Below are 12,790 nucleotides of genomic sequence, written 5' to 3'. Positions count from 1 at the left end.
CAGCTGTAGTAAATGGTACATGTCAATGATGCAGCAACACCGTAAAGCATATAGGTCTGTTTTCACAGCAACAAGCAAGCAGCATGGTAGTGATTTAAACAAGCAGCTGTGTTAAGACTGCTCCTATGAAACCGCTTCCCATGTGATTCTAGCCATTTTCACATTGCCCCATAACCATCCATCGTGGCTAGCATTTTTCATATGGTTAAATTTTCCAGAATTGCCTAGGGAACTGGTGACACAAATGTGGAACAGTCTTCACGGAGTTGCATTTTGAAGCGGCAGCCATGCCACCAGTTGCATGTGTGAACTAGGCCATCCTGCATATAGAACAAGGGAAGGCACTAGACAGCCTGTAAGTCTCCAAAACCTTTTCGGTGTCCCCAGCGATCTACTCCAGATTTGCAAGATTTTTAGTGCTGACTTGATAATTTCACAAAAATTAGAAATATATATTACCACATTGCACATAATGTGGCAATGACGTTTCAGAGATGCTTTTGATGATACTAGAGTGATGACAGGCAATACATTTTATCTAGGCGCAATACAAAACTAGATATTTGTTGGGCTAGTAGAAATGGTTCTAGAGAATTGAAAAGACACATGAGACGATGAGTAAACGTCCCTGACAATCTGATGAGAGCATCTTGCTGATCCAACATATCGGATAGCAGGTTAGGTTTGCTTTTGTATAGAAAAGGCTGAATTAGCACAATCAAAGAGAAGTTGCTTCATGTGAAATGTTTTAGGGCTCTTTTTTGTACGCTGAGATTTTTCTACCCCCTACTGGACATTGAAAGAAGCAGGCCAGTTATGTTTTAGAGAATCTCAGTTGTCTCTTTTCAGTTTTAAGTCATTTAAAAGGGTTGTATTTTTTCCCATTTTTGTATTGTCCTGAAAGGGTCACCAGGTTAGTAGGGGTCAGTGCTGTGCAGAGGTCCCTTTAGAGTGCATTTCATTTTCTCTTGAGAAGGATGGCTGAAGATTAGCATTCAAAAAGAGCAGTTAAGAATGTAAGGTTAATGCTTTCTGATTCTCTTCATTTTATTTTAAGATACATTTTTATCAAGCTGATTGTCAAAACAACATTTAGATTGGATTGAATAGACAACAAACAAACATGTTTTTATTTTTTGCTTTGCCTCAGTCGTACGTGGATGAAAAGGGTAAATTGCATTTTAAATGAGTGTTTTTTCCTCCTCCTAAATTAAAAGGAGATTTGTCGGATTTAAGGGTGGGGGGCTCAAAATACTAGATTATTTGTATTCTTTTTTTTTAAAAAAAAAAACCTGTCTCTTCCACACCTTTACTTGAATCCACAGAGAAATTATTGATATTTCTTCCCACCAGTATAATTTCTGGAGATGTCCAAGTGGGAAATTAAGACCTGCACTGGAGAACTACAGAAGGAAAGATGAAAGCGACATTGAATTAGAAGTGCTTTTTTGCTGCAGCCTTTCTAATCTGGCTTTATAAAAATCCTTATGAAAAATTTACAAGCCCCAGTGTACAATCTACTCGTAGAGGTGGAAACCAATACAATTCATGCAACTTGGAAACCAATTTATGTCAATAGAATCTGTAAGATGTATTGGATTGCCACTCTCTGAAAGGATTTCCATGTAAGTTCCTTAAAATCCCTTCTTGTAGATAGAATGTTTGAATTGGCTTGGTAGCCATTGTCATTTCAGGATAATAACATTTGTTAGAGGTACATGAAGTTATCAAATGTGGTGTATGTGTGTTTTCTGGTTCAGATAATTTTGGGGGAGATATGGGGTCCATGCAGAGATACAATATTGGAAAAATCAGCCTCAAACATGATTCTATTGATGCAAAATTACTGTTGTTAAGCTTCTCAGCCTGTTTTTTCCCCATTAATCTGCTTCAAAGCAATTTTTTTTAAAAAAAATACAGCTCATCCCAGCACCATTCAACATGGCTCCCTGTGGAGAACGCTCAACATCCATCCTGCCAAGAAATGTGTGTATGCATGAGGTCCTTAGCTCCTGACTCCCAGCTTCAGTAGCTATGCAGCAATGCAAAACAAGGATTGTGAAGTGTTCCAGTGGGAAATGGGCTTTAATCTCCATTAGTTACCTGTTCTAAGAACTTTGTGTTTCATCCTATTGGTATTCGTTGGCAGTGGGTGGGGGGTCAATTTGCCCTTTCACAGGATTAATGAGTGAAGCCTCTACTGGGATTATCTTCTATAGTAATGTTGGCCTTTCTAAAGCTAGTGGGAAGTGCTTTGGAAAAATAAACTTCAAACATGAGTCTTATTTTAAGGAATTATTTGGCAATTACATGCTTTTAATCTACACGTTTAGGAAGAAGTAACATTTATTTAAAAAATAGCAGGAGATCATATGTTTCAGTTACTCACCTGCCTTGACATTTGGTACTCATAATTATAGGTGGGGAAAGGAGGTTCCTTTATGCATTTGCTAAAATTGCAATATATTTATCACATAAGCCATCAGAGTACAAGGGACTAGTACATTTGTAAGAACCTTTGGTCACCCGTTTTATCGAGTAGCACTTATATCTGGCTGAAATAATAGTAATAATCGTAGCATTTCTGTAGCGTATTTAGAGTGTAAAGAAATATGTACATGCACAGTCTTATTATAAACCTTACAACAGGGTCTCCAAAATTTTAGGGCTCTTCAGCACATTTAACATTTTGAAAAAGTGCCCTGGCCACCAACACAATTGGATGCTTTAGAGAGGTTGGGGACAAATTACAATGTCCCACCTTAGCTGTGTGTGTTTGTGCATGACTCTGTCTCTCTCTCTCTCTCTCCCTTTCTTTCTCTCTCTGGCTTGGCTTTCTCCCCCACACCCCACCCCATCTCTCTAGCTCTCCACCCCCAATCTGGCGCCTTTCTTTCTCTCCCCTTTCCCCTCCCAATTTAAGTTAATAGATAGGGACTTTGCCCCCTCTCTATTTAAATTAATAGATAGATTGGTCCATGGGTTTGAATAGGGAAAGGAAAAGCCCCCCTGCCAAAAATTGGCTAGAGGAGGGGGAAGGCCCACCACCACCAATGTCCTTAATATTCACAATAACAATGACCTTGTTGCCCCAGCCATTCATTTAGCCTCAAGGACTCCCCATCTTAATACAAGTCATTTGAGGAATCACACCATTCATTTGCAGAGGGGGAAATAGCTTGGTGGATGCTTTCGACTGGCCTGTGCCCATGGATGCTATTGTTGGAGACCCCTGCCTTACACCAACCATGTATATTTTATGTGTACTTGGGGAGACAGAAGTGGAGAGACAGTGGCTTAGCTAGGACCACGTAGTGAATTTATTGTGGAGGTGAGATTTGAACTAGGATCTTTCTGATTCTAGGCTCAATCCCCTAGCCCAACAATAAGCTGAAGGCAACTGCAATGGAACAGCATCTTAATTTGCAAAAGGTGAACCATTCATTAAACCTAGGCCTTGTGCAGACACAATGCTTAACTATGGCTATTGTTACTAACCATGGCTTGTTGCCTTAATTCCGATTAAAATCCCAAGTGCACATTGCAACTATGGTTTAGATTGCCCAAGGAAACATGGGTTCAAATCCTCACTAAGCCATTAAACTCACTGTCCCAGTTCAAACATCACAACAACAACCCAGGTTTTATTTTAATCTTTAAACCATGGGTTGTTCTGAATGAAGTGGAACTGAGAGAGCACACTGGTTCCTGCTCTCCAATTGCTCTCACTGGGGCTAAACAACCCAGGAATGCTTCATTGCTGGGTTGTTGTGTGATGTGCGAACCGGGTTGTTGGGGAAAGACAACCGAGGTTTTTTTGTCCAGTATCCATTCATTGAAAAGGAGTTTGCAGGGAAGCACTACCTTGAGCATTGTGCCTTTGTTATTATATTTCTTTCCCAACTTTCTTTGACAGAGAGACTCAAGGTGAATTGGAAATACACAGTTATGTGGAACAGGAAAAAATGTCCAATGACTTATTGTCAAGGGGCAAGAGAAGATCTCTTGCACATAAAGATGTTCTTGAAGCATAAGAGCATTGCTGTCCTGCTGACCCACATGCAGAGCGATGGACTTTTTGGTCATTGTCAGTGTAGTAGGCTAGATATAACCATATTATACATTAAATGGGTAGAAAATGCAAGGATTATTGCAAAAAACAAAACATAGCTTATATTCCTTTTGCTATATATTCTATTCAGTGTACATCTGCCACATTTTTAAACAATCTGCTTCTCTGTAGGGATTTTATCCCCCAATCACTGCCATATATACCATCAGTCCACTAAATCACTGATGATCTCTTTTTCTGTGATCGTGTTCTGATTATTTTAATTCAGTTGACATTCCAGATAATTGAGGAGCCAGTTGATGTGGATTTAGACTGGTGGAAAACTTAATGGAGCAAAAGCAGAGAGAGAGAGAGAGAGAGAGAGAGAGAGAGAGAGAGAGAGAGCGCAATCCCAATTGCTTCAGTTAAGAGTAGCTTTTGCAACTTCATACTTTTTAATTCAGTATTAAAATGCCATTATTGCCTACTAAATGCAATTCATACAGCAATTCTTGTACACACATAAAGAAAATAACTGGGAGAAAGATTTCTGTTATCAATGCTACATATTGTTCAATGATTAACTTTATGAAAGTCGTTCTGAAAACGTGAACAATGGCTCATTGGAACGTGGGAATCGCTGTCCTAGGAAAGATTAATGGTCTACAAGCTTGGTATCTTCCCAGCACAGTGCCTTGTACTGGATCATTATGAGAAGCGTATAAAAGACGCCATAATTTCCAGCCACTTGGTATTATACGCTATAGACCACAGAAGAACATTTCATTTTCTCTTGGTGTTAATGGCCATTGAACAATATTGTGCTTTATGTTGCAGATAGATGTCCTTTACACTTGTATCGGTTACATTTATTTATTTATTTATTTATCTTACAATGAAAGGACCAAGTTTGCAATAATATTTAATATCCGTTAGCAATTCTGCATATAAAGTAGCTTTTAACTTATTTTGTAATATGCCATCTGATTAAATCATTTGCAATGCTTAATAAATGTCAAGGTGTTTCAAGCTCAAGACCACCTATGTTTGATCAAAAACGTGTTGCTTATATGAGTTATATTCATCAAACATACTATTTTCTGTCAGTGGTTTAAGTACGTAGAATATGGGGCACAATTCTACAGAATCAAATATAGGTGTGTAACATATATTAAGCACAAGGCTCTGCATATACCAGAATCAATGATGGATATGTTGAAGGTTCCTCCTCCTTCCAGTGTCACCAGCAGCAGCCATTCCAGCAGGCTGTTCTGAGGGAGATTAGAGGGAAAGCAAGACTATTCCACTAGCCCTGCTGAACTATTACTTAATTTTTTCCTCTTCCCTGCACATCCCTTTTTCTTCTGTGCCAGGTCTTTTTAGATTGTAATCCTATTGGCAGGTTCTATCTTGTTTTACTGATTGTATGCAAGTTGCTCCAGAAGCCAAAATTAGGCTGGGGAACAGGATAAAAATGCATTGAATCAAATAAACAAATAGAAGAATAGAAGACTGTGTTCAGACAACAAGATAACCAACGGTGGTTTAAATAGTCAACCATTGGTTAACCCACTGTGGGTTATCGTGTTGTGTAGTGGGAGTTTTTTGACCAATGGATGATTATTTAGTCGAAATAACCAATGTTGTACAGAGTTGGCTATTTAAACCACCGTTGGTTTTGTTGTGTGGAGGGCACTGTCGGTTATTTTGTCAGCCACAGAGTTGCAAGGCAAGAGTAGTCAAAACAGCAGCTGCAGTTCTAGTCCAGCCGGCAGGATAGATTTTTGGCAGTAATGGCTGATGCGAAACTAATGGGAGGACTGAGGAGGGAGAGAGGGTCAACGTAACACTGACCGTAATCCACATCACAGTTGATTGCTATGTTGTGTTGGGAGTACCCCTAGATAACTGTCAAACTGATTATTACCCCTCCATTGACTATCGTGTTGTCTGAATGGAGCCTGAATCTAGTAGGGCATACATAGGTGTGTTGTGATTGTAACTTCTTTGAGTGCTGCTCCTAGCAGACAATTATAGAAGCCGAAGCCTTTCCACAGGTTATGAGCATGGACATGTAGATTACCTTAAGCACTACTGCATGAGTTAGACAGGGGGAATAAACTGTTATGCATACAACTCCCCTGTTAAAACAGCTCCACTGGCTTCCAGTCTGTTTCCGGGCACAATTCAAAGTGCTGGTTATGACCTATAAAGCCCTATATGGCTCGGGTCCAGGTTATTTAAAAGACCGTATTCTCCCTTATAAGCCTGCCCGTGCTTTAAGATCTTCGGAGAAGCCCTTCTTTTAGTTCCACCATCTTCACAGGCGCGCTTGGTGGGAACATGGGAGAGGGCCTTCTCGGTGGCTGCTCCAGTGCTTTGGAACTCTCTTCCCGGGGAAGCTAGGCTGGCTCCCTCCTTGATGGGCTTTCGGAAGCAGGCTAAAACTTGTTTGTTCCAGCAGGCCTTTGGAGAGTAATTTGGTCCTCCATCTATGTTAATGACTTATAATTTTGTTGTGTATTTTAAACTTTTTTTCTCTTTTTTTAACATTTCTTTTCTTATGTTTTAAAATGTATGTTCTAAACTTTGTAATACCGCCTTGAGGCCCAGTATTGGGCAAAAGGCGGGATAGAAATAATAATAATAATTATTATTATTATTATTATTATTATTATTATTATTATTATTATTATTTGGGCTGGGAGCCGATGAATTTATGGGAGTCGGGGGAAGGGAAAATTGAGTGGTCAAAAAGAAGTGATTTTCTGTGATGTTGGCCATGGACTTAGATGGGATCAGACACATTTATGAAGAACAGGTCTGTTAATGGGTATTACCTGTGGCACTTAAACCGATTGATAGATGTCTCCTCCATAAACCACATAAGAATATAAGAGAAGCCATGCTGGATTAGACCAAGGGACTATTTAGTGCCCAGAGGAAACTCACAAGCAGGACATGACTGCAACAGCACCCTCCTTCCTGGTGTACATACGCATACAGGCGGTAGCATATAGCCATCAGATCTAGTAGCCATTGATAGTTTATCTCTCATGAATTTTAAAGCGATCCAAATTGGTGGCCATCACTACATCTTGTGGAAGTGAATACCATAACTTAACTATCTGTTGTGTGAAGAAGTACTTATTTATTTATTTATTTATTTGGAGTATTTTTATCCCGCACCTCAGCCAAAAGGCTCTCGGAGCGGCTTACAATGTATCAGTAAAGAAGACAGTCCCTACCCTCAGGCTTACATTCTAAAAATAGACATGACACACAAGGAAAAGTGGATGGGGAGGGAAGAGGGAGAAAATAAAAAGAAATTAAGGAGACTGTTTAGGCTGGTGGGAAGGCCCTGCTCTGTCCTCTCTTCTCCCAATGGAGGGGCAAACCAACAGCTCCTTCTTCCCCACAAGGTGAAGATGTTAGCCCTGTGTGTGTGTGGTGGGGAAGGGTCCAACTGAAGCAGGCTCTGATGGTCCCTGCCTGCTCCAGTCTCCCTCGCATCTTCTTCCCCACAGGGTGAAGATGGCAGTTAGCCCTGTGGGGCGGGGGGGGGGGGGGCGTCCAACTGAAGCAGACTTTGATCTTTCATGACCCTCCCACCAATCAGCTTCATAGGATGTCACCAGGTTCTGGTATTATGAGAGAGGGAGAAAAATATCTCCCTATCCACTTTCTCCACATTGTCCATGATTTTGTAAACACATACCCCAGTTTTAGAAATGTAATACTAGCTGGTACTCAGCAAACAAGAAGTGAGTGTTGTTGCTTTCATACTAGGGGTTTCTCAGGAGCATCTGGCTGTCTACTGTTGGAAACAAGATACTGGAGTAGATGAAGCTTTGGCCTGGTCCTGAAGGGTTCTTCTTATGTTTAATCATGCACCCAAGAGACTTTGGAGCTCTGATTCTTGAATCACACCCCTTGCTCCCATGCTTCATGGCAAACCCCTAAAATGGGAGCAGGGAATTGGGAGGAGGACTGGTTTCAAGGGCTGTGTGGTTTGCCTTGGGGGTGGGCTGGTCTAAAGTCATTATTCAGAAACTGCCTATGGTCATGTAACTTTGTCATTAATGTATTTGTTGCCAAATGCCCACACATCCATACATCTCTACCTGATTGAAGAGACCCTAAAGACATGCTCTTCGTACAAACCTCTGAATAAAGGCCTGGGATTCTTCCAACCCGCTCAGCATCCATAATTCAGATTGACCTCATAGTCATCAGTGAAATTGAGGAATTTTGTGTTTTGTTTCAGAACGTATGTCTTATAAAATGTATTTCACGAAGCATCAGTATTTAAACATTTGGGAAGCGTTTTAAAATACTTTCAAACAGATTGCTCTTTTGAAAGGAGAAATGTAAAGTAGTTGTTATTGTTTTTCAAACAAATGTATGATGAATATGGTAATTAGACTTTTATTTTTAATCTATTACTGCTCATTTGGTTAATAAAACAAAGTGAGTTTTGTGTGTAGAGTGCAGATTAACACTTTTTATTGGGGCAGGAACTTTTCACACAGTTTTGAAGCCCCAGAATATTTTTTAAAAAAACCATTTTTGGTTTGTTCAGTTTTCTGTAGCGAAACATGTTAGCATAACTAGACAGGCAACACACTTTATTTATTTTCCAAAATTCTTTTGGTTTTAATCCTCTCTCTCTCTCCCCCACTCCGGCATGTGTATCAGTAGAAGTGGGAGGGGCTAGGCAGATGGCTACAGGGCAGAGTTGTTTTTTAATGACTCGGGAGGAATGCGCAGGTGTGCAGGAACACATGGGGGGCATAGGAACTCTGGCAAATATGTGCTCCTGCACAGGGATATGTTTGTATTTTTTTTAAAAAGTCACTCGGCAACGATACCCATCCAAAACTTGTCGCAGAAATGGTGGACAGGTCAACTCCGGCACACCTCCAGTACCCATGCACATGCCCCTCACAGCTCATTGGCTGTTCGTTGAGTCCATAATTCACAGTGAACAGCAATGACCTCGCAGAAGGGGGGGGACACACCGCAACTGTTCTTCAGAATGGATGTGAGAGAGCCTGAAAAACTGTGACAAAAGCAGTCACCGACATTCTGATATTATTATTATTATTTATTTATATAGCACCATCAATGTACATATCACTGAGATATCACTGAGAAGTGAAGCCGAGATCACCATGGAAGCAGGTGAAGGTCCTGTGCCACGTTAGTGACAACTGTGATACTATCCTGCAATAAAAGGCTTGTCTATACTCTCCCATAGACACTGTTCAGACGACACACTAAGCCATGATGGTTAAGCATTTTGAGCTAAACATTATGGCTTATCGTGTCATGTGAACCATTCCTAACCATGGTGGCTACATAACCACAGTTTAAACATGCTCACTAACCATTTACTGCAAAAGGGTTAGCGGCCTAAGCATGCCTTAGCGTGTTGTCTGAACAAGCCCGATGTCATCACTCCTTTACTGGAATGTTCCTGTTCAGGATTCCAGATAGCCATGTCTGCCAGATAAATGTTATGGGCTCAAGCATACAAATTCACTCTCCATCCCTGCCTCCTCGGTTTTCTGTTTTTCTTTTCCAACTGATGCTATTCCATGGCATGCATATATGTTCTGCAATTCTAAGGGTTCTCCCAAACATGCCAATAGTTCCCTCTTGTTTCTCAGTGGCCACGTTTTGGCTCAATTTCTGTCAACAGGGGCACTGGGTTTGCTGTTAGAGGGAGTGAAGCCATCACATAAAGGAAGATAGCAAGGACATCGGAGAAATCCGTTAAAGGTGAAGGACATTTTGTGTTGAGAGTATGAGAAGTAGCCATTACAATCTCTTATGTTATGTGCAGTCTGTATTTATGAACAGATTGTAGGGTTTTATCCTCCATTACATTATTACCCTTGAAATTGAACTGCATTTATAACAAATATGAAATATGTATTTTTAACACTAAAATGTAATTTTCCAACATAATATCCAAAATAAAGTGCCAGGAAGCTATTAGCAGCAAATTGAATTTTGTGGTATGTAATTTAGTATAAATAGTGACAAGTAGTTTTCTCCCTCTCACTCCCCCCCACCTCCCCCCCCCCGCCACACAAAACACAACCCCATTAGTCATTCAGTTTAGCAGCACAGAGGCAGCAGTCAGCAAGGGTGTGCATTTTTATGTCTGCTTCAATTGCACACTTCATTTATTTGAACATGGCATAGGCGGCTTTCTCTGTCACGCAGCATCACTACACGATTAGCAAGTTTCGCCCTAGGGCAGCTGGGACGCTTTGCTGGGGCAGATGTTCTTTTCAGCTTATTCACCGGCCGTTCTTGGTTGTTTACTGTTGTCATGGCTACCTCTATTTCCATAGCAGCCGTGCAGCCTGCTCTCAGCGACAAGTGAATATAGTTCTAAAAGGATCATCTTTTGCACTGTGTCCCTTATTTGCCATCTGTCAACTAACTGTGTGTGATGGATTCAGAAACCGATTAAGGATAACGGCAGACAAGCAATGATCCTTGTATTAAAAATTAAGAGTGGGTTTGATGCAAATGGGCTTTAGTGCCTTTGCAGGGTATGTTTTTTCACACATATGCAGGTGCACTTTTAAAAACATTTTCCTGACACAGGGAAATAAGTGTCCCAATGCTGGCTTTGTGTATAGCCTGCATAGTTATTTAGACTGTCCAGTTTACTGTTTCGCTACTTGTTCCAGCTTTATGAACATAACCTTAGTAATACAGTTTAAGGGCGTGATCCATTACCCTGTAGGAATAGTGCTTGTGTACTAAAGGATTGCCATTGGGCGCTTGTAACTTGTATCCGGGGGGGGGGGGGGGGAAGGTTGCGTGCAGATACAGAGGAGACACCGGGAAATGGTCCTGATCCCTGTAACAGCCTAGTGAGCTGCTAGGACATGTGCCAGGGCCAAGAAAGGAAGAAATGAGGCTTGAACAAATTCTGCAGCAATTCATCTGCCTGCAGACACAGTGTGGTTATGGGGGACTGGATCACACCCCACCCCAGTGTTCACAGGAATCTCAGTCACAAGTTTGAGAGGAATAACATTCACAGAAAAATGCAGAAGAAACAGTCAAGGGTCTTGTGGCACTTTAAAGACTTAACAGATTTAGGATGCAATCTTATGCAGGTTTATTTAGATGTAAGATCCATTGAGTTCAATGGGACTTACTCCCAGGTAAACCTAAGGCTGCAATCCTATACAGCCTTATCTGGGAGAAAACCCTATTGAACTCAATGGAACTGACTTCTGAGTGGACATGTATAGGATTGCACTGTTAGTCTTTAAGTTTCCACAAGACTCTTTGCTATACCAAAGATCAATAACGGAGACTACTCCTCTGGAAGAATTCAGAATGCTGACAAACTCCAGCACATGCTGCTTAACAGTAACACTGAGGCAGTATGCAAACTTTCTAGAAAAACAAGGACTTTTCCTTTCCCAATAATATTTTGGTTGATTGAATCTTATTTTGGTAACTCTCATCAGTGTAGAGATTCAGCTAATTCTGTAAACTAGTGGGGGCGGGAGTTTGCCCACTTGTAAATTAATGTATTTATTGGTTGATTTTTCCAGATCCTGACATTGATGCTGCCACTGCCATGATGCTTTTGAATACTCCCCCTGAGATACAAGCAGGTTGTGAGTAGATATTTCTATAGCCTATAGCACCATAGATATGTAAGCCTAATCTTCTCTTTCATTAGCACACAACCTATCAGGTTTAAAAAATAAAAACGGTTCTGATGGAAAAATAAGATTACTCAGTTAGACCCTTACTAACTTTTCTATTCAGTATAATTTTGGATGGTTCTCCTTCTACTTAAACTTCTATAAGTAGTAAATGACAACAATTGTATATATCTAATTCCCTTGATTACTGCAATGCATTAGATATGTACAACTGGAATTTATATAATAGTAGGGTAATAAGTATTTTCTTCTGTAGAACAGGGAAGTTATACCTAGGGTCATCATCAAAAAAAAATATTTTGCTTTTGGATTTCATTTTTTGTGGTGTATGCAAGTATTGGATTCCTTTAACAATCAGTAACAAGAAAGGAAGAATTATCTAGTCTTTAAAATCAATGTTGAACTTGCATAATTAAATCAGATCTGTGGTGGTTGTTTTTAAAAAGCAGGAAGTTTATTTGCCAAATGAGTACTCAAGCAGACTTTTTTTTTAACTGCTTTTTTTCTTTTGCAAAATATTTTTCTGAAGTAAACAGCTCGTCACCAGATTATAAAGTACTTACATTAAAAAAAATAAAAATTAGCACCTGTTCACACAATACATTTTCTTCTATATCCAAGTGGATCCAGCTGTCCTTGCGTGAAAAAATGGAATATGAACCAGCAATTGTGAAATATTGCCAGGAGCAACTCCTGTGATTGCAGTGACAAGAAAAAGTATCTGAATATGGAATTTGCTGCCTACCATTTGCAACCGTTTTGTTTTTGCAATGTGTGAAAGTGGCCTATGAAATTAAAATATATGATGACAAAAGTTCTGAATCTTTCCCCTTCCTCAGGGCTAGTCATAAAGTAGCTTTCTTAATCACCCTGCACCATCCACCAGCAATATTCTTTAATTTTATTTCTTAGTTATCTCTCTCTCTCTCTCTCTCTTTTTTTTTTTTTTAAAGTAGGGCAGTATCCAATACTGTTGCTGCACTCCCACTTCCTAAAGCAACACCAGAAATGAGCACAAACACTAATATTA

The 12,790-nt window shown here is 40.1% G+C and overlaps 1 protein-coding gene across 4 annotated transcripts in view; it reads left to right on the top strand.

Moving 5' to 3' along the window:
• FOXN3 (forkhead box N3) overlaps positions 1-12,790 on the top strand; it is a 197,540-nt gene that overhangs the window by 145,587 nt on the left and 39,163 nt on the right. For 2 of the 4 annotated variants that reach the window (XM_063117949.1, XM_063117948.1), the window contains exon 5: positions 11,644-11,709. The exons of 1 other annotated variant lie outside the window; for it this stretch is intronic. In XM_063117949.1, coding sequence (XP_062974019.1) covers positions 11,644-11,709 — 66 coding nt within the window. The remainder of the gene's footprint in view (positions 1-11,643; positions 11,710-12,790) is intronic. One more of the 4 variants, XM_063117950.1, reaches the window with a different exon arrangement.

This window comes from Elgaria multicarinata, chromosome 2 (assembly GCF_023053635.1).
Source record: "Elgaria multicarinata webbii isolate HBS135686 ecotype San Diego chromosome 2, rElgMul1.1.pri, whole genome shotgun sequence".
NCBI classification, from domain to species: Eukaryota; Metazoa; Chordata; class Lepidosauria; order Squamata; family Anguidae; genus Elgaria; species Elgaria multicarinata.
Note: the sequence above shows the minus strand (reverse complement) of the source record. Positions and strands in the feature narration are given on the sequence as shown.